Raw genomic sequence first — 27,219 nt, 5'->3', positions numbered from 1 at the left:
TTGGAAAAAATATAAAATCAAAGACTTATACTCACTGGCTCCAAATATCTGTGTTAAAATACTCTTCTGGTGGCTACAGTCAATATTGTAAGGTGTTTCACCTGCTTTGTTTGGTCTATAAAGCAATCGACCATCTTTTGGATTTCGTAAAAGTAATTCAGCAAGTTTACGGCTTCTTCCACGAATGGCAATATGAAGTGGTGTATCTCCTTTCTGCAATTAAGTGAAAAACTAGTAACAGCTAACATGACTTCCTAAGACTATGAACAGCCCACATGTTTCACCTTGCTTCAGGTGCGTTATTTAAATGCATTCCAAGGTATTTTCAACAGTGCTGACACCTTACAGCAAGCATTTTTCCTCTTGAAAAAATCACTATATAAATTTCAGAAAAGACGTGAAAAGGCAGTTCTTCTAGTACTAAATCTAAGGCACAATCTTCTTTCTCAAATGGTTATATTAACATCTTGAAGTTCATGAAAATGTAGTCTCTGTTGAGAAACAAGCACCTACTAGCCTAGCAAACTAAGGGACTTGTTTGGACAAAGAGATATTCCTGTCAGAATTATTTCCATTTCTGTTTTGCGTTCTCCAAAAAGCTTGCCAGTAAAAGTTTCCTTATTACATCAAATCAACATTATTGCATCAAATCAACATTATTGCTTATTTCCCCTAAATAAAATACTAAGAGGTTAAAAAAGTATCAAATAAATGTTCCTGTATTTCAAAAGTTTACAGTTAAGGTAGGTAATGTGTAGAAGGACAGTAACAAACTGTTGGTTTAGTCCTTCCCAAATGTCCTGGGCTTAGTTAAATGCATATTACTAAAAAATAAACATCAGTGACAATCACCATTCGCTACGCTCTTTCCCAAGTGTGTTAAGCACTAGTAATTCTTATCTGTGAAATTTTTATTCCTATCCTAGATTTTTCTCTTTTCACGTTACTAAAACCATCGTAATACAAACAAAAAAAATCAATGTTTTAATGCTGATAATTAATTTATATTTAAGTATTACGATCTATTTAATCAACCATACGGGAAGCTCTCTTTCTGTATTAGCCTTGACAGTTCATGACACAATTCTGCTGCAAAACTAAAATTATTAAATATACTAACGTAAAAAACAAAACCCAAATATTCTTTACCTTGTCTACAGCAGAGACCTTAGCTCCTTTATCCAGAAGAAGCTCCACTATTTCAATATTTCTCATTTTGGTTGCCTTTATGAGGGGTGTTTCTCCATCCTAAAAGGGAAAAGTAGGCCTAATAAAAAGATCATCTCTGTATATTGAAGAACAAGCAAAAACTAGTGACAGTGTAACAAATTAAATGCCAAATTTTTAAGAGTGTTTTAATTAAACATTACTATGCAAGTAACAACACTTCAGGGCATATGCTATTGAAAAAGTATCACAGACCTGTCTTCTTGATTCATGGGAATCACAGAACAAAATACATTTCAGTTAATAACAGCATCAAGCAGAGAAAGACAAGATTCAGGTATAATACAAGGTATTCAAAGAGAGACTCGTGGAAGAGGTAATTCACTGCTGTACGTATTTCTGCCCATTTGTTTCAGTCCTGCACGTGCAATAAACAGTAAACTTTCATGTCTGAACTTCCATGCTTAGTAGTATCAGACACCTCCTTCCTCAACTTCCAGCAGCACCTGCTCTCTGCCCCAATGGCCAGTCACGTCAATGACGCTGAGGTTAAAGTATCCACACTTTTCCTGCTATCGAGGTTTACTAGCAGGTGATGTTTATCAACAGGGGACATCATCACTGCAGAAAATAAATTCTGTATTTCAGAAAATAAATTCTGTATTTCAGAAGAATTTTTTTTTTTTAGAGTGTAATATACCAACACTTCACAAAAATGGAATTTATTACACTCTTCACATAGGAGTTGAAAAAAGAACAGATGATAAACAAAGCAATTTGTTAAAAATTCTGTTACCTTTGTACATGTTTCAGTATCAGGGTTGCATTGCAAGATGTCCCTCACCATTGTAGCATTTCCTTTCTCAACTGCCCAATACAAAGCAGTTTTATTATCCTGAAAAATATTAAATAGAGTATTATATGTTAACAATACTTTCATTCAGTTGGATTAATTTCAAAAAACATGCATAAAGTACAACCACTAAATTAAAAACAGCACATAATACAGCAAATTTTAACACAGCTCAGGGCAAAAGGAAATGACACCAAATCTAATTGGCACACCAATAAAACTTTGAGAAGGCACAGCAAACTTGGCTAGAGTACACAAATCTATTTTAAAGACCTGTGGAAAATTTATTAAAAGCTTTAACAAGTCAAGCATATTCAACCTGTCTTGAAACAAGTTTGAAATAGATTTGTTTCTAAATCTATTATATGAGTATCTGGCTATAACTCAAGCACAGAAGTTTCCTAATGAAAGTAAACAACTTTTCCAGAGGCCGTCTTTTTCACCTCTACTACCCAAGCCACGTTTCTGTCTCGTTTTGTTTTTTAAAAACAACAAAGATTTCTCTCCTATTAGAACATGGAAGTGCTAACCAATTCCAGGGCTTTAAAAAAAAAAAAAAAATCCATTTTGTTCTTAATTTTACAGTACAGCCTAATAAAACTGTTGAACTGGCTACCTGGCCTAAAAATAGGCCATGCCAGCTGGGAAGGTGTAGAAATAGATGAACATGAAACTCATCACAAAGCACCAGAAAGCCAATCAGCTGTACATTGAACCACTGAACCATAGGGAATGGTCAATAGTTGCAAATCTGCTTGTCTTACCCTTTTTGTTTCCCCACCGATGTGTGCTATCCCAGGAAGTCTTCATGCCTGCAATCTTTTTGTCACCTAGTGATGGCACCAAGACCCTTTCTGCTTGATGCATACTTGCATAGAGACATTTAAGAGAAGTCTCTGGACACATACCCGTTTCTAAGTAGTAATGTCACAGTCCCCCTTGCAGCCTTCTCCCTTGCTTCCCTCCCTCATTTGCAGCTTTTCCTTTCTCACTTGTGCACTCCACAATAACCAGAGTTTAAAGCCTTTCTTGACAGTTTAACGAGCACTCATCACCGATTTTGACCCTAATTTGAAGATCTGAAGCGTGCAGCCAGAATCTTCCCTTCATGGTACTCATTCCTGCTGTATCAACAAGGCCACAAACGCATCCTCTAGATTAACCCCTGCAAGTGTCTATACAGACACCTTCGTGCTACCAGAAGTCATGAGCTTCCCTGCTTCAGAGGAAGCTGGGTCCTCCTGCTGTTTCTGCATCATCTTTGTCAGTGACCTCCGTGCTAGGGAAAGTCATGGAACAGGTAATCTTGAGTGCTTGAGTTCAGTTCTGGGCCTCTCACCACAAGAAGGATGTTGAGGCTCTGGAGTGTGTCCAGAGAAGAGCAACGAAGCTGGTGAAGGGGCTGGAGAACAAGTCGTACGAGGAGCGGCTGAGAGAGCTGGGGCTGTTTAGTCTGGAGAAGAGGAGGCTGAGGGGAGACCTTATTGCTCTCTACAACTACCTGAAAGGAGGTTGTGGAGAGGGGGGAGCTGGGCTCTTCTCCCAAGTGACAGGGGACAGAACAAGGGGGAATGGCCTCAAGCTCCGCCAGGGGAGGCTCAGGCTTGACATCAGGAAAAAAATTTTTCACGGAAAGGGTCATTGGTCACTGACAGAGGCTGCCCAGGGAGAGGGTTGAGTCACCTTCCCTGGAGGAGTTTAAGGAACGGGTGGATGAGGTGCTGAGGGGCATGGTTTAGGGAGTTTTAGGAATGGTTGGACTCAATGATCCAGTGGGTCCCTTCCAACCTAGCGATTTTAATATTCTATTAGATCTTGGTTATATTAAGACATTGAAAAGCACCAGATTTTCAGACTCGTGTCAGCAAGAAGCCGAGACACACGATTTCAGGTTTTCAATGGCAGATAAGAGAAATCCAGACAACCCTACTTCTCCAAACTAAAAGCTTCTTGGCTTCTCAAACAGGCTCTGCATCAATAGCAGGCACCAAATTGCTGCAGCTTTCAGTGTCACATTAGATTTGTGTTCAAACTTGGCAGAACATACGTGCCTTCGAGCAGAGTAATTTGAACAGCTTCAACCAAAAGAAAGCACACTGAATGTAACAATAAAAACAAGTACTGTGCTGAGTAAGAAGAATAAAAACAATACTTTAATTGAAGGACAAAGAAAAGAAAGAAAGGGTAGACAGAAAATACAGAAATCACTGACAACAGTACTTAAGAGGAAGAAAGTTAGTGAAGAACCAACGAAGCACAGTGACACAGCTGGCTAACCAGCACTGACAACAGATACAATTATAAGAGCTAAAATGTTTTAATATAGTGATATTAAATTTAAAACATTAAATAATAAAATAATAATGTTAAGGCATTTTAAAGTATTTCATTATTTTAAATCTCTTGAGTAGTGCAGGCGAAATAAGTTCAATTTGTATCTTTTGCTTTTCAACCATTATACAAATTAACTGAAATAAAAGCCACTTAAACTCAACAGCAACATGATATATTCTTAATGTTTGATGAAAACCCGAGTTTCCAACAGAGCAGATGGAGCAAGTTTTAAAGCCTTATTTTGAGAAACACACTATAACTGTTTGGTATTCAACTTCACATCCTACCTAAGAACTACTCTAACATTTACGCTGTTGTTCTTACCTGACCTCTGATGTCTATATCAGCATACTTATGGAGCAGGGCCCTCACAATTTCAACGTGACCTCCTCTGACAGCCCCAATCAGAACCGTATCTCCGCTCTGCAAAAATTGTGAAAGAATTGTGACTTAGTAATATTTAGCAGAAAAAAACACAACACAGAACAAATTACAGCCTCTAAATACACATTATGCCTATTTGCATTAAGAAAGCTGCACTCATTTTAAAGGAAGATACAAAAAATAGTGCTATCTGCGTGAATGAGCATATAGTGGGAAAAAATCTGGATTCCTTTTTTTTAAATAGATATGAAATATTATATATTTATGGCAAAACAACCAGCCCCAAAACAGGTCCAGCTTAAACCAGTATCTTAAACAAGTAACAGTATCAATTAACATGAAAAAATCCAGCCATTCTCTATGTTGACAGGAAGACCAACCACTCACAGTAATAACCTCTTTACAATCAAACAAGTAATAGCTCATGGTAATAACCTCTTTACAATCAGACAAGAATCTTGGCTGTCTCCTCTAGACGTTTCACAGCTGACAAAAGATCTTCAAGATTTTTACAGAATTTTATCCCTTTTTTGTGCAGGTTCGACTGCTATTCTGCTTACATATACAATGCTGTTACAAAGAAAAGCAAAACACTAATTTTATCTCAAATTGATAAAAAAAAAATTGCTGTGGTAAATGGAGCTGTATATATGCAAAATGAAGTTACAATTCTGCTAAAGGTTTCTGATTTAACACACCTCAGGACATGTCAGAATTTCAGAAAATGAAATCCTGAAATATCCTAATACTTCTTTTATGATGAAGTAGGAAAAACAACTAAAGTATAGCTAAATAGTAGCTGTGGAATTCAGTTATAGTGCTCAGTAGTAGCAGTAGAGCCCCCATCAATCACAGTTCTCACATTCCTGACTGCAAACCAAGAAATTTTCCTTATCAAAACCTACTCAAGTATCTGAAACCAAGACTCCTCACTGATGTAATTTTGGAATACAGTCAGCTGTACTGAAAGCTGTATTTTGTCCTTCCCAAAAGCACAGAAACACAGCCAGTTGGACAACTGTGACAGAAGAGGCTGGAAGGGAGATTGCAATGTATTTTCTTAAATATTTGAAGTTTTGCTTTGACGTATACCTGAGATCATATTTTTTTGTCCCATGTAACACTGCAGCTCAGTACACACACATCTAACTAAGGCCCTAAGCTGACAATTGAAATACAGGAAAATGAATCCAAAAGTCCTTTTGGAACTGTGACACAAACATCAGGAGGTTCTCCTCTGTTCTCTGCAACCCAAGCAATTCAATTGGGGGACTGGGAATTCAGTCTGAAAACCATGTTACTGCTCTGAACTAAGACACTTGATTTTGACAGAGGCCCCTAAGTTTAGGTACCTACCACCTACAGCCCCAAGGGTGCAGTGTTCGGCCTTCGGAAAGAAGGCAGCTATCAAGATGTCACTGCAGGCAGCCGAAGGCACCTGTATAAGCAACCAGACGAAGCCCCGAGTGGCCAGCAAGCACATTCACACGGCAGCCACCGCCCGTACTGCGCACCCCTACTGAGTAATGCAATCGCATCTCAGGCACACAGCGCACCTCTCCACAGCTACATTTAGGTGGCTTAACCAAGAGCGGAAGTCCTCCTCTCATATGTGCAAGTTATAAAAGATAAAGGCAGATGCTGAATGAAATATATTCTTTCTATAACATCATTTTACAATTTAACAGCACTACCACCATGTATTAATTCACAAAAACCCCACCCCAAACCTGCAAGTTAGTTCAGTGTTAGTCTTATGTTACAGAGACGACAAACACACAACCAGAAATAATTTCCATGTCCTATGAGGAACTCACAATTCAAGAATCCCAAAGGAAAAGAGTAGTTCCTGCAGTTTATCCTTTGACTTCACACAGCCACATTTGCCACTTAACATAATTTTAAATAGCAATACATAAAAATGCCCCTAGATGGCATAAAAACCAGAAAGCCAGAAAAATCATGTACCCACAAATTTGCATACATTGGTATGTAAATATATACATGATTATTATGTATTTATAAAACCACAATTGCAATGAAAATTTACTCACTCTATCAGGAATATTGACGTAAGTTCCAGCATCAAGAAGATCCTGCACAATCTCAGTATGCCCCTCTTTTGATGCGATCATCAAAGCTGTGTTTCCATCTTTATCTGTCAGGTTTACATTTGGGTTTCTTTTCAGTATCTCTTTCACTGTATCGGTATAGCCACCCTTCACTGCTACAATAAGCGCAGTCATAGAATTCTTTAAACAAAAATAATAGATTTTATTTTATGGTGGATACAGAAATCATCATTTTATCAGTAGTTTAAATAACAAAAGAACACTCACTGACATGACATTCTTAACCATCCAAATGCTACTGCAGTTTTATGTTACACAGTGCATGTGCTATGCTTTTTTAAAAAAAGAAATAAACTAAGTACTATACCAGAGAACACTGCAAACACGAGCAGCAAAGCACAGGTCAGTTTATTTTAAGTCTAGAACGTTACACACGCGGAAAAATCATTTTCTTGTCATATGGGAACACAGTGTTATCAGAGCATCTAGGTCTGCCAATATCGCTCACAAAGGGGTTTTCTGAAGAATTTCATACATAATCATGTGCATACCAGACACTGTCCTAATTTTCTGCTTAACTTTCACTGATCTTTTATTTCTACAAGCATTTTAAGTTTCTTATACAACAAAAAAGACTAAAATATGTTTTGTTTAAAAGCAATATGCAGCTAAAACCTAAAAAATCCCAACTTCTGAAAGGCACAGCAGCCGCTATTGTTTTCAAAAGATGCCTTGAGTTACTTTGCAAATAGCACTGACTGAGAAGTAAGATGTTTGACATGTCAGGCTTGAGTACAGAATGAATTTTGTTACTGTTAACCTTCAGTGAACAATAACCAAAGTTCATTTATGTTCATTAAAACTCACACTTTTACGTAACAATGTGTCACCTGCCACTATGACTCCCCAGTTAAGTAACATTTTTATTAAAAGCCACAAAAGCTCAAATAATCCTCATACATAGCTTGCAAACAGATGAAAAGTACTATACTCCAATATCAGCATCTCATGTTGTTTCAATTTCTTTTTATTTGTATTATAAAATGAAACAGGACGCAGATGTACGTACCCACACCTGATCAGTGCAAAAGGAACGGTTACTTACAGCTCCTTCTTGATCAACATCAGCTCCCATTTGCAGCAAGTATTTCACACACTCCAAATGCCCCTTCCTCGCTGCCCAAACCAGAGGAGTGGTTCCATACTGAAAAACATTTATAACATTTTTATCCTATTGCTCTTGCATTTAGTATCTCCTACAATCTAGTACTAATCCTTTATTTTATTGCTTTAGGTTTTACAAAGATATAATTTGGTCTTGCTAATTAACAGGAGCATTTGAAAAGCCATTTTAACTCTTTATTTGTAGTTGACAGCTTTAACATTATTTTTCTATGCAAGGACAGCAAGGTTCCCAATTGCTTAGAAAACAGAAACACTCTCCACTGAAACACATGTTCACAACCACCTTCAGCACACCATGGAAAGGCATCTTGGAAGTGTTACAACTTACTCCAGCACATCAATTCTAATCTCACGGGCAAAATAGAACAGCAGGTCTTCTCCAATCAAAAACTCATGATTTTAAAACAAAAAACTTACTTTAGTAAGGAAAGTATCAAGCATTAAAGAAATTAAATATTCTATAAAGATAACTTACCTTGTCAGAGCAGTTCACTTTGGCTCCATACTGCAGTAAGAGATGCACTATATCCGAGTGTCCTCGTCCCGCTGCCCAAATAATTGGATAAACACTGTATTGCTTAGAATAAAAAAACCCAAAGAAATAAAATCATAGTCAATTATTTTTCACGAACAATATAAGATTATAAACTCTTAGAAGAAGGAATATACAGAAATACACCTAACTACATATCAACAACTGTTGCCTACTACATTGTCTAGGTGATGCCTAGGAAGATGTCTACTATTTTGAATAGATTTTGCTTTATAGCTCCATAAACAAGGTTTAGAAATTCACACCCTCATCTTAATGTAAACATTTGTAATGTAAGAGAAAAGCAGACAACTATGCAATATCCCTAAGCAACGAGGCCTGCGTACCAGCCACGTCATACACACCAAAGCTGCATATGCAAACCAGATGAAACACACAATCAGAAAGGTAAGTCACTAGAGTCTTCCATGGTTGTTCACTGTTGCCTCAAAAAACAGACTGCTGGCAGCATAAACAAATTGTATATTCAAGTTTCAACATGCCTATACGTCTATAGAATATGCTTATAAAATGAAACAAATCTCAATACCTTAGTTTTTTAATTCTCTCTCTCTCACACATGTATGGTACATATTCATATAACCTAGTTCACTTGGTAACTATTATGAAACAATTAAAACAAATTATTGTTTCCGAATTACACATACTGGTTATTTCATTAATTTACACAGACACAGAGAAATGAGAAGTGTTATACAAGTAGCATTAGGTACACTATTTATCTTTTCTATTACTTCCTCTCCTGATAACTTCAAGATTATTAAGAGCTAAGTGTTCAACTGTTCTAACTATAAAAAAAAAACTTAATTAAAAACAGTGCCTGTCATGCAGATTCTTAAAACAACCCCTTTACTACTTAAGTGCAGTGATTCACATTATATTGCAAAAAAAGGAAAATGTTTAATCAAGATTATATAATTAGTGTACAATTCATTACTTTAAACACTTGGGGGGGGAAAGGGTTTTAAGATTAACTTACCATTCCTGTGATGTTTGGATTTGCTCCTTTCTCCAGCAGCAATCTAGCTACTTCAGTTCGGCCCTTATATGATGCCCACATCAAGGCAGTCCATCCTCCCTGGCAAACGCAATTCAAAGAAATGTAAAAAAAAAAAAAAAAAGAAAAATACTCTCTAGAAACCTAATTAGTGGCTTTCATTTAATTTTGTATTTGTCCTAAGATTGTTTAGCAAGTCCAAATGTAACAAGGCCCAACCACATAATCTTGTAATCATACTTATCTAATCAGCACACACATGAAAATACCAGTTTCCTACTGAATGCAAAACATGGGAGAATACCGTGTCCCAAACATTCCTGAATTTGCATTAAATGCACAGTTCAGACTTCAAGTGCATGCAAATCTGATTACGGGACTAACAAACCAAAAAGAAATCACTATCTTAAAACAGAAGTCTAAAATCTAAATAGGTTAACCTCAAGGGTTCATTTGTGTACCAGAGACCTGACCTTCATAAAGTACCTGGGGAGCGATTTGATTCTTAAAGAAAAAGCAGCAAATCACAGGTCCTCTTCAGAGATTAATTATAACAGCATTGAGTACATAATTAAAGAATAAAAGATCTTTGATGTGTTTTACAGGACTGAAAATCTCTAACTTCCACAATTGTCAATCTTACTTAAAACATGAAAGTTACTTTATCTTTGCATACCAAATCCCGATGCTCCAAATTGACATTATGATTGAGTAGCTCTGCTACAACAGCTGTATGTCCTTCTTTAGCTGCTGAAATAAGAGCTGTCCAATTGTCCTAGAAAAAGCGAAAAAATATTTTAAACTGATATTCAGTATTCCAACACAATAACAAGGTTTAATCCACAGTGGGAAATTCACAACTCCTTAAAAAAATCTGCCTTTAAAAAAAAAAGAAAATAATGAACTCAGACTACCCGTAAGATCTAGACATGAGAACACAGACTGACAACTACTCCAGACCTCCCTTCCAATCACCTCCTCTCCTACTCAACACCCATCACTCTCCACAGTTCACAGCAGGTTAACTTCTTAATAATTTTATGGAGGAATCAACACCTACAAAAGATTAGAGAATGAGGTCAGGACATGGAGAACTGCTGGGTGGGCACGAGGTGGCAACCCCCACCACAGAAAATGGTGGTGGTCTGTCTCCACTTACACCGGGAGACAGTCCCCAAGGGCCTAGCGCACAGGGGGATGTGGATCACAGCCGCTTAGATTTATGATCACTTCAGGAGATACATTTCCTCTTGCATTACACTAGGCATCTGTCCAGGTGTGGATTACTGGTTTGTGTTCTGTATGCAGATAAACACAGCAATAGTTTATATGGTAACTGCTCTTCCTGCAAGTATAGAAACTGTAACATTTATAGCAGATGTAATAAAATGCCCACTCTTTCTTTCCTCCCTTTTTAAATACCAGTTTTCATACCAAACCTTTGCTGTATGTTTACACTGCTACAGTTAAACTAAGCGCAGAAGAAAAAAATGCAAGCAATAGCCTTTGCTGTTTATCACTCTTCATTGGAATATACAAGCCTTTCAAGACTTTTTAATGCCACCACTATCCCATTATCCTTTCCAGGCATCTTTCAGCTACAGTTCACCACTTTTGCAAAGGCAAGAAAGCAATTTGTAAATATGAAACTCTGCTCTGTTTCTGTGCTGCCTTCCATCAGAAATAATCCTTTAACCTAAAATCTCCCTCAAAATTGATGGGAAAACACCAAAAAAAATCAAGGAAAAAAAAATAATCCTGACATACCACATCACTTGGACCCATCTTTGATGCTGTACTTCTCTATTCCACATATCTTTTTACGTCAACTACTGTCAAGCCTATTATAGCTTTATACTACTAATTTCCCAGAAGAAACAGCAGTAGCAGAAGCATTCAGCAGAGACCCTCAGACAGTGAAAACATCTTAATTATCCCTGTTCTTTGCAAGGAATCAAACCAGAAGAAAACAGAGCCAAGCGATTTTGGATAAAGTTTATCTTACATGTCATCAATTTTGACCTTCTTTTATTCTCCCCTCCCTTGAATGCTCACCTAAATACCTTTTCTTTGCCTGCCCCATGAAATTTCATTTTCCTCTATCGCTAGGCACATTCAGGTAAAGCAGCAATACTTACTGCATCTTCCAAGTTGCAGTTAGCCCCCTTCTTGAGAAGCTCCTGCACAATCTCTAAATTCCCTTGTTCAGCAGCCAACATGAGTGGAGTCTGGCCATTCTGAAATTAAAATGATAGGAAAAGCGATGCATTGGGAAATGATGCAAACGATGCACATACAACAACAACAAATGCCAAAAACCACAGACGAACATGGTTCCCAGTTTTTAATTGCCACTGAGAAGCACTGCTTTTCAAAGCATGCAGGCAACTTGCAATAAGAATGGAGAACATGACATTAAACCCTGTCCTGTCCCATGAAAGATTAAAAAACCCAAACCAAACCAACAAAAAATTCAGACATTAAAAATAGCTACCAAAAAAAGAGAGCTACATTATTACATATCTTTCTTTCTGAATTATTTGCCCACTTTGCATCTCGAAGTAACTTGGTCACGTTTTTTAGCAATTAATACATAAATTAAGCAAGCCTAGGAACCACAACAGCCATTAAGACAAGTACACCAGTTCACAGGAAAGGTAAGATTTCTTGCTGAAGTCTTGGAAAAACCAGCACAGCACTACACAACGCTTTGGTCGGAGAGCGCACCAACCATAGACACTGCGCCACACAGGTTCCCAGGAGGCAGCTTTATTGCAGGGAAGACAAAAGACAGAAAAGCTGGGTTATTTGCCTTCAAGGCTGTTTTAAAAGTCAGCTGTAATCTGTTAACCTTTCCATCAGCCTATTTTTGTGTCAGCAAACTTCTCTTCAGAGCTGCACAAACAGAAGAAAACCCTCAGATACAACTGCTCCGCATGATGAAAGGTACAACTTATTAAACCTGACCATAAATTTTTGAATTTCAACAAGCATAATAAACAAAGAGAACTTTTTCCTGACCTCTCTTTCTATGTTTTCTCTGTACCATATAAAGAACTCAAATTATCAACTCTACAAATAACGCAAAAGCTACACGTTAGATGTTATACATCAGCAACTTGCCTGAAAAATAAAAATGAAAGCAGAATCAGAATATGGCTAAGATCAATGTTTTTTATTAGCAAAATAGTTAACAGTAAGATTAATGAAGATATTTGATGAGTTCATTCTGCTCTTTATGTCAAAAAAAAAGAAAGAAATGCAGCAATTGTTTCAAAAGAGCTTTCTGGTCCATCAGCAGTTCCCTAACCAATTTCCACAGAGCCTTCCCCATGATGCTGTGGATAACCCATGGCATCATTCATGAAAGGACAGAACCAAACACCAAACACTGCCATTCTTTTATGGGGAGAAATTACGCTGTTGCATGAGTTTATGTTGTTTTAAGTGTATGTTGCATAAATTAAAAATTATAGCTTTGCTTCTCTCTTAGGGGATAGAATAGTCATAACTTTTGCTCATTAACATTAATTCTTTATATCATAGAATTATAGAATGGTTTGGGTTGTAAGGGGCCTCAAAGCCCATCCAGTCTCACTCCCTGCCAATGGACACCTCCCCACGGGACCAGACTGCTCAAGGCCCCATCCAGCCTGGCCTTGAACACCTCCAGGGATGGGGCAGCCAGCACAGCAACCTGTGCCAGGGCATCCCCACCATCATGAAGAATTAATTCCTAATGTCTAATCTAAATCTTCCCCCTCTCCAGCTTAAAGCAATTCCCCCTTGTCCTATCACTCCATACCCTTGTAAAGAGTGCCCCCCCAACTTTCCTGGAGCCTCTTTCAGTATTGGAAGCTGCTCTAGGGTCTCCCGAGGGCCCTCTCCAGACTCAACAACCCCAATTCTCCCAGGCTGTTCTCATAGCAGAGGTGGTCCAGCCGTCCGATCATCTTCGTGGCCTTCTCTGGACACGTTCCAACAGCTCCATCTCCTTCTTATGTTGAGGATTCCAGAACTGGACACAGGACTCCAGTTAAGGTCTCACAAGAGAAAACAGAGGGGCAGAAGCACCTCTCCTGACCTGCTGGCCACGCTTCTTTTGACGCAGCACAGGATACGGTTGGCCTTTTGGGCTGCAAGCGCACGTTGCTGGCTCATGTCAAGCTTCTCATCGACCAGCACTCCAAGTCCTTCTCTGCAGAGCCGCTCTCAAGCACATCGTCTCACAGCCTATATTGAAGCCACAGATTGCCCTGAACCAAGTGTAGGACCTTCCACCTGGTCTTCTTGAACCTCATGAGGTTCACACAGCCCTGCTTCTCCAGCTTGTCCAGGTCCCTCTCGATGACATCCCATCCTTGCGGTGTGGCAACCGCACCACACAGTTAGGTGTCACCTGCAAACTTGCTGAAGGTGCACTCAGTCTCAGTATCAATATAATTGATAAAGATATTAAACAGCATCAGTCCCAGTACGGATCCCTGAGAGACACTACTTGTCAGAGATCTCCATCTGAACATCAAGCCATCAACTACTACTCTCTAGATGCGATCATCCAACCAATTCCTTATCCACCAAACAGTCCACTCATCAATTCCATCTCTGTCCAATTTAGAGAGAAGAATATTGCATGGTACCATGTAAAAGGCTTTACAGAAGTCCAGAGATGATATCTATTGCTTTTCCCATGTCCACTGATGTGGTCACCCCCATCACAGAAAGCCACTAGGTTGGTCAGACAGGACTTGCCCCTGCTAAAGCCACGCTGGCTGTCTCAAATCACCTCCCTGCCCTCCATGTGCTTTAGCAGAGCTACTAGGAGGATCTGTTCCATGATCTTCCCAGGCACAGAGGTGAGGCTGACAGGTCGCTAGTTCCCAGGGTCATCTCTTCTACACTTTTTAAAAATGGGGACAATGTTACCCTTCTTCCTGTCACCAGGGACTTCTGATTGCCATGACTTTTCAAATATCATGGACAGTGGCTTGGCAACCACATCCACCAATTCCCTCAGGACTCTGGGATGCATCTCATCAGGTCATACAGACTTAGATATGTTTAGGCTCCTCAGGTGGTCACAAACCTGACCTTCCCCTACAGCGGGAGGTGCTTTTCCCCCTCTGTTCCCCCTTCTCATTGTCCACTGACCCAGGAAAAGTGAGGAGAGCAGCTGCCAGTGGCCCAGGAAAGGTGAGGAGAGCCATTTGCCAGGCAAAAAAGTTGCTGAGTACCTCAGCCTTCTCCTCGTCTATTAATGCAAGGTCATCATTTTCATCCATCAGTTGGGGGATGCTTTCTCTAACCTTCCTTTTCTGGTTGACAGATCTGTAGAAGCCCTGTAGAAGTCTTTGCTTCCCTTGCAGAGTTCAGCTCCATCTGCACCTTGGCCTTCCTGATCCCATCCCTACACAACCAGGCAGTGTCCCTGTACTCTTCCCAGGTTCCTGTCCCTGCTTGCACTGCCTGTGCAGTTCCCTCTTGCTCTTGAGTTTGACGAGCAGGTCTCAACTCAGCCACACTGGTCTCTTCCCTTCCCTGCCTGATTTCCTACATCTGGGGACCAAGCGCTCTTGTGTTTTATGGAAAACATCCTTAAATATTTGCCAGCTCTGTTCTGCTCCCTTGACCCCAAGAGCCGTATCTCAGGGGGTCCTACTGACTGATTCCTTGAAGGGTGGGAAGTCTGCCTTCCTGAAATTTAGGGTCCCCACTATACTCGTCGCCTGTCCCATAACCCTCAGGACCTTGAACTCCACCAGTGCGTGATCGCTGCAGCTCATGCAGCCTCTGATCTCGATGTATTGCGTATCTGCATGTCACAGTTGGGTCAAAGTACTGGAACATCCAAATTATAAAGGGGCACACCTGTACCTTTTATGGAACTCATTCAGTGGTGTTACCTTACAGACTAGCTCTCTTACAGGCAGTGAGAGAAAAGAAGATTAGGAACTGAAGATGTAAAGTATCAAGAGCAAAAAGAAAGGCACGTCAAAGGAAACTGGAGACTGTTTGGATCAAAGTCTATCATGCAAGGTGATCACCTATCATTAGCTGTTCAGTAATCAATGTATCTGGTAAGAAAGACAATGAGCACAGGGAAAGGACGTGCAGGGAAAAGACAGCGAGACTGAGGCTTCCTCTACTGCACTGAAACTTCTGGTGTAAATGCAAGAAAACCTTCCATGCACAAACTGACTGGAACATCCCAGTTTTTCTGGCAACTAATCACAGTCAAGATCTAAATGGTCGGTAACCATGTGGGTGACCCTACCATCAGATAGGCCACTGCAGCCTGGGAGGCCCTGGCACTAGCAAACCCTGGCTTGCCAGCATCTTTTTAGACCGACTCTACTGGCACTCCTGGTTTGGTATTTTGGTTTTATCCAAGAACAAAAGATTTCTTGGCAGGTCCAAAACTGGAAACAGAATTGCACTCAACGCCACTGAATTCCAATGAAGAGCTAGCACTTAAAACAAAGCTCCTATTATTGATACACATAAACAGTGCCTCTCCACATCACAGTTTTAAAACAATGCAAACCATACACATCTCCGGCAACTGCCTTCTCCAATGCAATCTACCAGAAGACTGAAAAAAATCAGGTGTCGGGGATCTCTACCAAAAAGGCAGTTACTAAAACCCAGCAGCGTGCTTATCCCACCAAGATGAGAAGACAACTTTAGAAAAGAAAATGAAGGCAGTGACACCGTTGATAAAGTCAACAAAGTCTGGTTTCGGTCATGTTGTTGAGAGGAATTACCAGCAGAGGGAACAGAGTATTTCTCTTCTCAGATACACAGCACAGCAGTATCTGCGTGCTCTGAAACTTAAAATTTCTCCCATCTCAAATACCTCAGCATATGCACAGACACAGCATGAAACGAATGTGCTGACAACAAAAGAAAACTGTCTTAATTGAAACCAGATCTAACAGCTATAGTAAGGCAAAATTCTGTACAGTGTTTTCACATTTGCATGATGCTTTCAGGGTTTGTGTAACACATCCCTAAAAATTCTTTCCATCCTATGGAAGTTTAAATAAATAATCAAAGAATCATAGAATAGTCTGGGTTGGAAGGGGCCTTAAAGATCATCTTGTTCCTGCCATGAGCAGGGACATCACACTAATTAAGGCTGCTCACGGCCCCTCCAACCTGGTCTTGAACATCTCCAGGGATGGGGCAGCCACAACTTCCCTCGGCAACTTGTTCCAGTGTCTCACCACTGCCATAGTGAAGAAATTCTTCCTAATGTCTAGTCTAAATCTGCCTCTCTCCAGTTTATAGCTGTTCCCCCAGTCCTGTCCCCACAGGCCTTTATGAACAGTCCCTCTCCAGCTTTCCTGTAGGCCCCCTTCAGGTACTGGAAGGTCGCTGTAAGATCTCCTCGGAGCCTTCTCCAGGCTGAACAACCCCAACTCTCTCAGCCTGTCCTCCTAGGGAAGGTGCTCCAGCCCTCCGATCATCTTTGTAGCCTCCTCTGGACCTGTTCCAACAGCTCCATATCCTTCTTACATTGAGGATTCCAGAACTGGACACAGGACTCCAGATGAGGTCTCACAAGAGAGGAATAAAGGGGTAGAATCACTTCCCTCGCCCTGCTGGCCACACTTCTTTTGATGTGGCCCAGGATATGGTTGGCCTTCTGGGCTGTGAGCACACATTGCTGGCTCATGTCGAGCTTCTCATCAACCAGATGAACATAATGCAACAGAACATGCATTTTACAGGACTTTTTTTTTTTTTTAAAAAAAAAGGAAAATTTAAAAAAAATTAAAAATATATGAATTGGAAAGTCAGTCTTCCATACACTCCAAAGGTGAGTAAAAATACTGTCTGGAGTGTCAGACTTAACAGTAACGGTCAAGTGTTTAGTGACTGGTGCCCAGGTGAGAGAGGACTAACACTGTAGCATCTTCATCAATACCCAGAACCATAAAAGAGAAAGCGCTTTCAGCAAGTCTAGACTGCCCCAAGCTTTGGAGGGCACCCAGTACGCCAGAAGACAAGAATGCCCTCAAAAGGAATTCAGCAGCCTGGAGAAATGGGCTGACAACCCACCTGCAGGTCAAGAAAGGTAAATGCAGACTAGAATAGACCAACTCCATGCAGCAGTACTGGCTAGGGACTTTCAGCCTGGGGAGCCACGTGGCAGAAACAGGCGTTGGGTCCCCATGGACATGAGGGCCATAAGCCCGCAGTGCATCCCTGCAGCAACAAAGACAAACCAAATACAGGGCTGCACAGGTAAAAGCACAGTTGGCCCTCTGCTTAGGGCCGGTGAGGCTGAATCCAGAATACATAGAATCATAGAATCACTGGGTTGGAAGGGACCCACTGGGTCACTGAGTCCAACCATTCCTAACACTCCCTAAACCATGCCCCTCAGCACCTCATCCACCCGTCCCTTAAACACCTCCAGAGAAGGTGACTCAACCCCCTCCCTGGGCAGCCTCTGCCAGTGCCCAGACCCTCTGCCAATGACCCTTTCTGTGAAAAATTTTTTCCTGATGTCCAGCCTGAACCTCCCCTGGCGGAGCTTCAGGCCATTCCCCCTTGTCCTGTGCCCCATCACTTGGGAGAAGCACAGGACATGCAAGCAGAAACTGTTCAGCCTAGGAAAGAGAAGAGTAAGGGGGTAATCGACATCAGCCTTACACTATCTACAGGGAAGGGAAACCTTAAGGGACTAAGGCAGATTAGTCTCCAAGATGCACAAGACAAAGATGCTCAAAAAGACAAAAATCAACAGTCACAAGATGCAGCAAAGTTTATTCCAGTGAAACATAAACAAAATGTTTTTAAATAAAGAGTGGTTAGGCACTGGAGCACTGTCCAGAGAGGCTGCAGGTTCTCCATCCTTGGAAGACTTTTGAATTTTACTTGAGTAAGTCCCTGAGCAACCAGATGTAACCACGAAGTTAGCCCTGAAGTTAGGAGGAGACTGAATCAAATGAACTCTGGAGGTCTCTTCTACCCTAAACCTTTCTATTAATCTGATTCTCTGAATATGCTACCTAAGTCAACAAGATTCCAGTTCCACAACACTGTTTGGGAAATCAAAAATAAAACAAAAATTGATGATAGAAGCTGCATATTCAGATGAAAGAGAATTCCACATGCTTACAAACCAAAAAATCTGCTACAGAAGGTGAAATAAATTAGTCATCTAAGCTTATTTGTAAAATATATGAAAACATGACAGTGCATCAAGATAACTTTAATTCTAAACATCGCGCAAAACGACGTAATCGCCACCAACAAACACCTGCATGAATCAAACCTCTCAAGAAACTCTCAGGATGCTTTAGTGCAGTATAATGAAACAGCAGCTCAATTGCTTAAATTGCTGGTGGCGATATGCTCAAATCAGACTACATCAAATGGCAAAGCAGCAGCTAATGATTATGGTATTCTCACAGGACTTAGACTAATCCACATTTCAACACCCCATTATGTATCTAGACTTCCTGTGTAATCCCAGTAAAGTCATTTAACACTCCTGGTTACATCTAGACTTACCTTTTGGATTCCTATCTTTTCATCCAGAAGAGGCATTTGCTCAGAATAAATTACAAAATATGCTCCTTTTTGGATACTACAAAAAAGTTTCTCTTGCCCAGAAATCAGGAAGAGTTATCATCCCAGAATTCATTCCAAAACAGAAAGGGCAAGAATGCACGTGCAGCTGGATCTGTAAACTAATACACAATTCCAAGCCATAGGAGATACAGGCATAATCCCTATCGGCAAAGTAAGAATGGAGCCATGTTCTCCAGCTCAAAAGAACACTCAGAAAATAAATACAATGAAAGATTCTGAGGTACCCACAAAGACTGAATATTGTGTGCTTAGTCTGTGCAATGTAAGCAGTCAGCTGAAAATAAAACTGAAATTCACATATTAAATAACCAGTGTGATCTCACTAACTATGCATTCTGTCACTAATAAGCTGCAATGTGAAACTGACCTTTTCAAAAGTCATCTTACCTCATTTCTCTCATCTACATCCCTGCATTTCTCAAGAAGCGCTTTCAGAGCAGGAACGTTTCCTTCTTCTACATAGGTCAACAAACTCTGACTCATCAGACTTGCCATCTTCACACAGTATTTAAAATGCTTCTATAACAAAACTTGCCTGTATTTCAGAAAAGGAAAAAACAAAAAGAAAAGCATAAGTAAAGGCTATGAATGTTAACTTTAACAGCAGAAAGCTTGACTTGTACATGCCAGTAAGTTTCTGGTGGGTACAAATACCAGCCATTCTCAACCAAACACTGTGGAGACGTGCACTGAAACACACAACATTCCAACCAGACGGCAACTGCTCAATCTTTCTAGTTCACGGAATATTACAGATTGTATTCTATGTTTTAGGTATTGTCTAAATATTCATTTTGTATGGGATGTATAACAATCTTTAATTTGCATATTTTTTCTGCATATACAATATTATGGGAATACCGTTATGTTACACAGACATACTCTTTATATGCTAGTTATTTATAGCACAGCCCTTTATGCACACAGACAGACCATTGACACTATGCAGTATAAATAAATACAGTGATAAAACCTAAATCATAGCTATACAGAACTCAGAAAAAACATTTATTAAAACAGTTATCAGTAACTTTATCCAGACACATCTGAATGTGATGGCATATTGATAACTTCCTAGTCAAACTTTAACATAGCATCTGTTGCCTGATTACATGTTTTTAACTTCTAATATGGAAGACAAGAGTGGTTGCTCTTGGTTAAGGCAGATCATGAAGAATCATTTAACTCCCTAAAAAGCTGCAGGCTAAGTTCAGAAAACCAGTAGTGTCACTGTGGCAAAAATACAAATATACAGCCCCAGAAGTGGCATTATTCACTGCACCTAAATGAGGTTTCCCTAAATGCAGAACAGGTCGTGGGGCTAAACACAAGATGCCACCCACCCCCTACCACCTTCTTCTTCACCAGTGGATGACAGGATTGCTTTCTTTCTGGATTTTTCTTGCATGATAGCAGCACAACAGCAGAGAAGAAACTGCAGTTTAGTGTTAGCTGAAGCCTATTCTCCACCAGGCAGAAGCCACCGCCCAGTGGCTTTCTCAGGCAAATGCCCTTAACTTTTATTCTCACACAAAAGCAGTCAGTGAATTTCTCTGCACTCCCAACTGAAGTGGAACATTAGCCAAAAAGAGACAAGAAGAAGCCATCAGGAACCTCACTATGCTTAGCACAGAGAAGTTTGTTTGATTTATCTCTCTAAATTAGAACTATCTAGCTCCGCCTTAAATTGCTTGCACAGACTGTAACGCTATCGAACCACCTCTCCTCCTTTAGCAAGCAAGTATATCAGACATCGGCCCACCAATAGCACCACAGCCATCAGAGGACGTAGGTATAGAAACACTTTGTTCATAAGAACACCAGCACAGAAGCAAGCAAGCCCAGTCCAGTTAATATGACAGCAGCTCTAGGCACATGAAGAAGAACTTCAGGCACACATGAACATCTAGTGACAGAAGAAACTATGAACTGTGTCTACTTTAGGCACATAAATAGAAGAACACAAGGGGAACAGATAAGACAAGGAAGGACTATGACTCCACTACAAATCTGAGCTTAAAATCCAGGTTGCAGCTTAAGGGGCAAATTCCAAGGAGGATTTAGGCATCTGAACTCTCCATACTCCAAATGCCCACATACCACGTAAAAAAAAACAAACCAAACTGACATATCACTCAGACATTATTTAAATGCCAAACCTAAAATAGTAAAACAAACCCCTAGATTTGACATACAAAGCCCAGCAATAGTTTTGCTAGAAACTGCAGAAGCAGCCAGTCTCTCCCATGAGAAAGTTATAAATAAACTAAGAACACATTTACTGTACAGCTGAAGTCCCATCATGCCAAGGGCGTGAGCAGCACAACAGTGGTGTCATCTATTTTTTACAGTAGGAGGAAGTGCTAATTGAGAGGTTGCAAACTTAAAAAAACTCTAAGTCACATAAAAAACGAAAGGTTGAAAAGAAGCAGTGATTGTAGTGACTCAGTGCCCACACACAGGCTCCTATTGCCAAAACACAAATACTAGAAAAGCCAGCATCTTGCCTGGCAGCCAGCTGCCACTCCAGACCAGTCTGCTCCCTTACAGCCCTATGAAGGTGTGTCTCAGATACTCTTGGGCTCCTAAAGTGACATTAGATTTCACATGCGGGCACCTGGATTCCTCCCTTTATTTTTTACATCTTCCGACAGAAATCCACGAGACGCGACTTGCCACTGGCTGCACTACTATCACTGCCATTTTCCGATCTCCTGGGGCAGCATCCCAGTTTTCCCCTGCAGCTATACCTTACATGTCCATGCTGTTTTCCATACCAAATACTAACTGGAAAAACATACTCCAAATTATCAGCAAAACACAACTACACTGTCTCACCAAGGATCTGTAGTCTGCAGCTGCAGTGGTTTCACCAATTAGCCCCTAGCTAAGGTGAAAAAGTATCCAGCACTGCTTGTTCCTCAAAGTGAGATTCTTCCCTTGATGTTCCTTACTGCTGAATTTCCAAGGGAAAAGGCAGCCCTGCTGCTCTGTAGATAAGTATCCTGCTTCAGAAAGCATTACCTGAACTCCCAGTTCTTCAGACACTGCAAATTCTGCCTCTGTGCTGATCTGAGGTCACAGAGGTAATCCAAACCTTTGAATAACAGCAACAGACCTGATGCTAAAAAACACACCTAGAGTTGCATTTGCAAACCCCATATTAAAATGAGTTTAAAAGAATGACAAAAGCTTTGTAGGGGTGAACCATCTGAAGTATATTAATATCCTTTGTCACCTACACTTCACTTTGACAAAATACCCCCTTCTCAGAATTATTAGTAGTTCATTTTATAAAAACAATAACAAAATCAAATATAATGAGTTTTATATCCTCACACTTTCATTTGCCACTTTCAGGCAAGCTTCTTACAGCACCCAAAAGATTAAGATTGCTATAGGGCATTACAAAAGCACTGTCAGCAACATTTAAAATGTAGCTTTAATTTAACAGGTTCATCTATGCGTCAGTATTCTTCTTATTCTTAAATAAGCCCAGCAATATAACGGAAAAAAAAATCCCAAACCCTCCAGAAAACCCTACTACCCCAGCAGCAAACACATATTAAAAAACGAGTTCGTGTTAAGATTTTGGAAGTATAACTACTACAAAAACTAAACATGCCCAAAACTAGGCTGAAGTTCATTCACACTATTTTCACTCATGACAGCAACTCAATATAAATTGAGCACAGTCATGGTCTTATTTTCAATGAATAAGAGTTAAGTCTCCGTCCCTGGAGGTGTTCAAAGTGTTCAAGGTCGGATGGGCCTTGGGCAGCCTGATCTAGTGGGGTGTCCCTGCCCGTGGCAGGGGCATTGAAACTAGATGATCTTTAAGGTCCCTTCCAAATCACACTATTCTAGGATTCTGTTACATTACATTATTAAAATCAAGCACTGTACTCGAAGTCCGTATGGATGCTGGACACCAAGGTGCAATTTCTTCCAATGCTTAAGACTCCTTCTAAATTATCATAAATGCTTTGACCCAAGACTCTGACGGACAGTCTCTCACTAGGTAAGTATTAATAACTCTATTCTGCCTCCTCAGCTGGAAAAAGCTCCTGAAAGATTCACACCCTTAAAACAAACAACACTAGAGCAAGAAAACCCCCAGTACCTTATGCTTTACCAAAACGAAGAATGAGAACTTATTCCCTCCCAGATTTCACAAATCAGTGCAAAACCAGTACCATTCTACAACACCCTAGACACATATGATCCTTAACTGCTCAAGTAAGAGCATTTACTTGGACACGCAAATCTTTTCACCATCTAGAACCAAACCACAAGCCCATTTAGGAGTTCATTCCCCTCCCAATAAGGATTAATGTTGTTATTTTTTTTCCCCACCAAAGCAAGACAACTCCCAGCCCATGAACCAGCTCTTCATTCACAATCCAAGCTTCCAAGTCTGGAAACATCACAACGTCCTCAGGCAGCAAATCCTGGCATTTTATAAGACTAACAACGCACTAAGAACTGTGAAAAGAAATATTAAGAGCACAAATGCTCACGTGAAGGTAATGTTTGCACAAGGATTAACCTGTTTTTGCAAGGCGTCCATCCTGAGCTGAAGCAGATGTTATTGCTGCTTTGGAAAGACCACAAACATTTGCAGATTTGCAAAAGTCTCTAGCCTCAACTGCACCAATACACGCAGGTGTCCTGACAGCCCCAATCTGTAGATACTTCATGTACTCTCTAACTATGTTTAAAAATACCATTACACACTCAATTTCCCAAATATCACCATCTTTTTCACAGCTCTCTCCCATTTTTTTTAAATTGTGTGAGCTGTGATCATTTATGGGCAAGTATCAAAATATGTAAGCAAACACCAGCACTACTGAAAAGACTTTCTTTTCTTGATCATTTTCAATAGGTAAAGATGGTAGTAACATACATTAAATTCATGGGTTTTATCATACGATGAAAAATATTCTCACCTTCTTTTTAACCTTTCCTTCTATTTCCACACACAAAAGCTACCTTCCCAATGTGCAATGCTTTGGCAGATCTCTCTCAACTGTAAAAGGAAATAATTACAGTGTTGCTGAAATGTGGGTATGCACAAAACAGATAAATACACACACAGCATTTTGCCCTAAAGAACTGGAAATGCCATCGTTCCCAATAAGACTGCAAAGAAATGTGGAACACAGAAGAGTTGTACGTATAAAATGCATTATAAAAAAATAACAAGTTAGCTTCTTATTCTCACACATTTTTATATTTTCTGATGGCATCAAAAATGACAAACAAGTTTGAACATGACTTTTACACATGCTGCAGGGCATCTCGCCAATACATGCTTTATGACACCTCATTGTAATTACTTGCTAAATGGACATACTGCATAAACATCAAGAGATGACAAGTCAGACGTTCCCCAAAGCGATGAATATTTTTAACAACTCTTTCTACAGGGACTGAGTCAAGAGGGATTCTGCTTAAAGAAAAACAATTCCAAATGGTTTAAATAAGTCTCTAAAATATTAATTTCTGGTATTCAGAGGCAGGACAAAATAAGAAAGCTAAGTTTGCGTAAGTCACCTAGACCCGCACCTCTTCTCCAATGCCTGAATTTCCATAGTGATTAATAATTTTCTGCTAATTTTCATCTTTTCCTTACTTATCTGGAAACATTTATTCTACTTCCCTTAGCCACGCTCCTGTTGTCCAATTAAGAAAAGCTTAATAGAATAGCTTATTTTTTTATTACTGCATATCAAAGAATAAATAGCATAACTAGAAAAAATAAAAAGACTCAAAAACATAACTAGAGAGAGACAGACCTACTTATTTTGAAACTTGTAACAAACAGAAACAAAAAAAACCTTGCACAAAAGGAGGTCTCTATGGTTATAACCCTTATTACAGTACCCTGTAAGAAACACTGAAAAACCGAGACACATGAGTCACTCTTTTCCATCTTGGACACTCAAAACAACAGCCATTTCCAAACACCGAAGTGAGCAGATTATTTTTTAAAATAAAACAATCAAGACCAAAGCTCACAGCCAAAACACTGGCAAGTCACCACTGTCATCTGACAACATCTATCCGGTATGTTTAAGTTCCACCCTGGTTAGAAAGATCAGTTAAAAGAAAGGGGGTTTTGTGAACCATTGAATAATCGAATTTAAGCTTTACCAGAGAAATCACTCTACCTGTCAGTCTGAATATCTGTGTGATCAATGAACAATAAAGTATTGCTAAGCACGTCTGAATTCCAAGAGAAAATTAAATCCCTGTAAGAAATACAAAATACTCAGTTCTACAAGATACTATTCCAAGTTTCACGTACTTCAAATAAAAGAAACCAAACAGAAAGAGGTATTAAGCTTTTCAAAACATCGTATCAGCCAATATAAATCATTTCTGTCAGAACCCGTACAAAACACACACGCCTGCAGCAAGAAAGTATTTTACACTGTCTCACAAAGGAAACGCGTTTCTTTGTACCTTAAGATCGAACCTTGCGTCACAGCCACCAGGTCTAAGACAAAAATCTAAATTTTTGAGTGTTTACGCTTAAGAAAAAAGTGTAAGTTCAGAACCTGTGGTTGTACGGGATATTGAGTTGATATGAATTTCTTGATAACCGAGTTAAATAACCACCGCTACAAAACAAACAACAAACATCTACTCAATAGGCAAATACACGGGGTTTCTAATGCATTACGACCCAATAAAAACTCCTTTTAATCTTCAAATTTATTATTTGATGGAGTACAATTACTCCCAAGATTCAAACCCTTTTCCGGCGAAAACCTACTTCTGTAAGAAGGGGGAAGGTTTAAACTAGACATGAGGGGAAAATTCTTCCTGCTGACGGTGGGGAGACCCTGGCCCAGGCTGCCCCAGCCCTGGAGGTGCCCGAGGCCATGGTGGATGGGCTGCGGCCCCTGATCCAGCGGGAGCCGCCCTGACCCTGCTCACGGCAGAGGGGACGCGACGGGCTGCGAGGTCCCTCCCAGCCCTTCCGCGATTCACCAACGTCGAGAGGGGACAGCTGCTTCCCGGGAGGATGCGCCGAGCGCGTCTGAGGGGCAGCGAAGCTCTGTCCTGGGGGGTTTCGCGACTCGACCCGCACCTCCCAGGCGGGGCCGCAGCGCCGGCTCTGCCCGTCGGCAGCGACCCCGCCGCCTCCCTGCCTGTGGCCCGGAGCGCCCCCGCCGCCACTCACCGCACGGCCGGGCGGGACTCGGCCCACGGCGGCTCCCGGGTCCCGGCGGAGGCAGACGGGGGCGAGCGGCCCCGACGCCCTCAGCGACCCGCCGCGCCCGGCGACATCTTGGCTACCTCGGAGCCGCGCGGTCACGTGACTGTGGGCGGGGCTCCCCGAGGGGGGGCGCCGCGCGGTCACGTTGGCGAGGCGCGGGGCTGCCCGAGGGGGGACGCCGCGCGGTCACGTGAGCGAGGCTGCCCCCTCCCCCTGGTCACGTGTCCGGGTCCGCGCGCTCGGTGGCAGCAGCGCCCCCAGCGGGGAAGGGGGGAGAGGGGGGAAAGCAAAGCTAACGGCGGGCACGGGCTTCAGCTGAGGGCCAAGGCTGTGCCGGTGGGCGGGGAGGCCCCGCCGCCCTTCCCCGTGTCCGTGAGGGTCCTCCTGACAGCCTCTTTCTTCAGCCCATCGAGATCCAGCTGCCAAAGGCGATCCCTCCTTCCGGCGGAGAATCACGGAATGGCGGGGACACCTCCCGCTGGCTCAGGGGCTCCGAGCCCCATCCAACCTGGCCTTGAGTCCCTCCAGGGATGGGGCAGCCACCCCTGCTCTGGGCAGCCTGTTCCGGGGCCTCCCCACCCTCACAGCAAAACATTTCTGCCTCAGATCTCATCTCAATCTCCCCTCTCTCAGCCCAAAACTGTTCCCCTGGTCCTGTCCCTGCCCTCCCTGATCAAGACCCCCTCCCCAGCTTCCCTGAAGCCCCTTTCCGTATTGGAAGCTGCTCTAAGTCTCCTTGTCCAGACTGGACAACCCCAGCTCTGTCAGCCTGTCGTCGTATGGGAGGTGCTCCAGCCCTCAGATCATCGCTGGACTCTTCTGTGATGATAAAATACA

At 41.2% G+C, this 27,219-nt stretch overlaps 1 protein-coding gene across 7 annotated transcripts in view; it reads right to left on the bottom strand.

The window, feature by feature from the left end:
* Window positions 1–26,502, bottom strand: part of KIDINS220 (kinase D interacting substrate 220) — an 80,972-nt gene extending 54,470 nt beyond the window's left edge. For 3 of the 7 annotated variants that reach the window (XM_054061633.1, XM_054061636.1, XM_054061639.1), the window contains exons 1-13: window positions 26,347–26,502; window positions 19,539–19,686; window positions 12,277–12,312; window positions 11,684–11,782; window positions 10,222–10,320; window positions 9,528–9,626; window positions 8,471–8,572; window positions 7,916–8,014; window positions 6,793–6,990; window positions 4,679–4,777; window positions 1,964–2,062; window positions 1,150–1,248; window positions 36–213 (exon numbers count right to left, since the gene is read on the bottom strand). In XM_054061633.1, coding sequence (XP_053917608.1) covers window positions 36–213; window positions 1,150–1,248; window positions 1,964–2,062; window positions 4,679–4,777; window positions 6,793–6,990; window positions 7,916–8,014; window positions 8,471–8,572; window positions 9,528–9,626; window positions 10,222–10,320; window positions 11,684–11,782; window positions 12,277–12,312; window positions 19,539–19,646 — 1,315 coding nt within the window. In that variant the 5' untranslated portion in view covers window positions 19,647–19,686; window positions 26,347–26,502. Of the gene's footprint in view, window positions 1–35; window positions 214–1,149; window positions 1,249–1,963; window positions 2,063–4,678; window positions 4,778–6,792; window positions 6,991–7,915; window positions 8,015–8,470; window positions 8,573–9,527; window positions 9,627–10,221; window positions 10,321–11,683; window positions 11,783–12,276; window positions 12,313–19,538; window positions 19,687–24,103; window positions 24,184–26,346 lie in introns of all 7 variants that reach the window. The other 4 variants (XM_054061635.1, XM_054061640.1, XM_054061637.1 and 1 more) reach the window with 2 other exon arrangements.
* Between the last annotated feature and the right edge of the window lie 717 nt (window positions 26,503–27,219).

This window comes from Cuculus canorus, chromosome 3 (genome assembly GCF_017976375.1).
Source record: "Cuculus canorus isolate bCucCan1 chromosome 3, bCucCan1.pri, whole genome shotgun sequence".
NCBI classification, from domain to species: Eukaryota; Metazoa; Chordata; class Aves; order Cuculiformes; family Cuculidae; genus Cuculus; species Cuculus canorus.
This window is presented reverse-complemented; position numbering and strand designations above follow the sequence as displayed.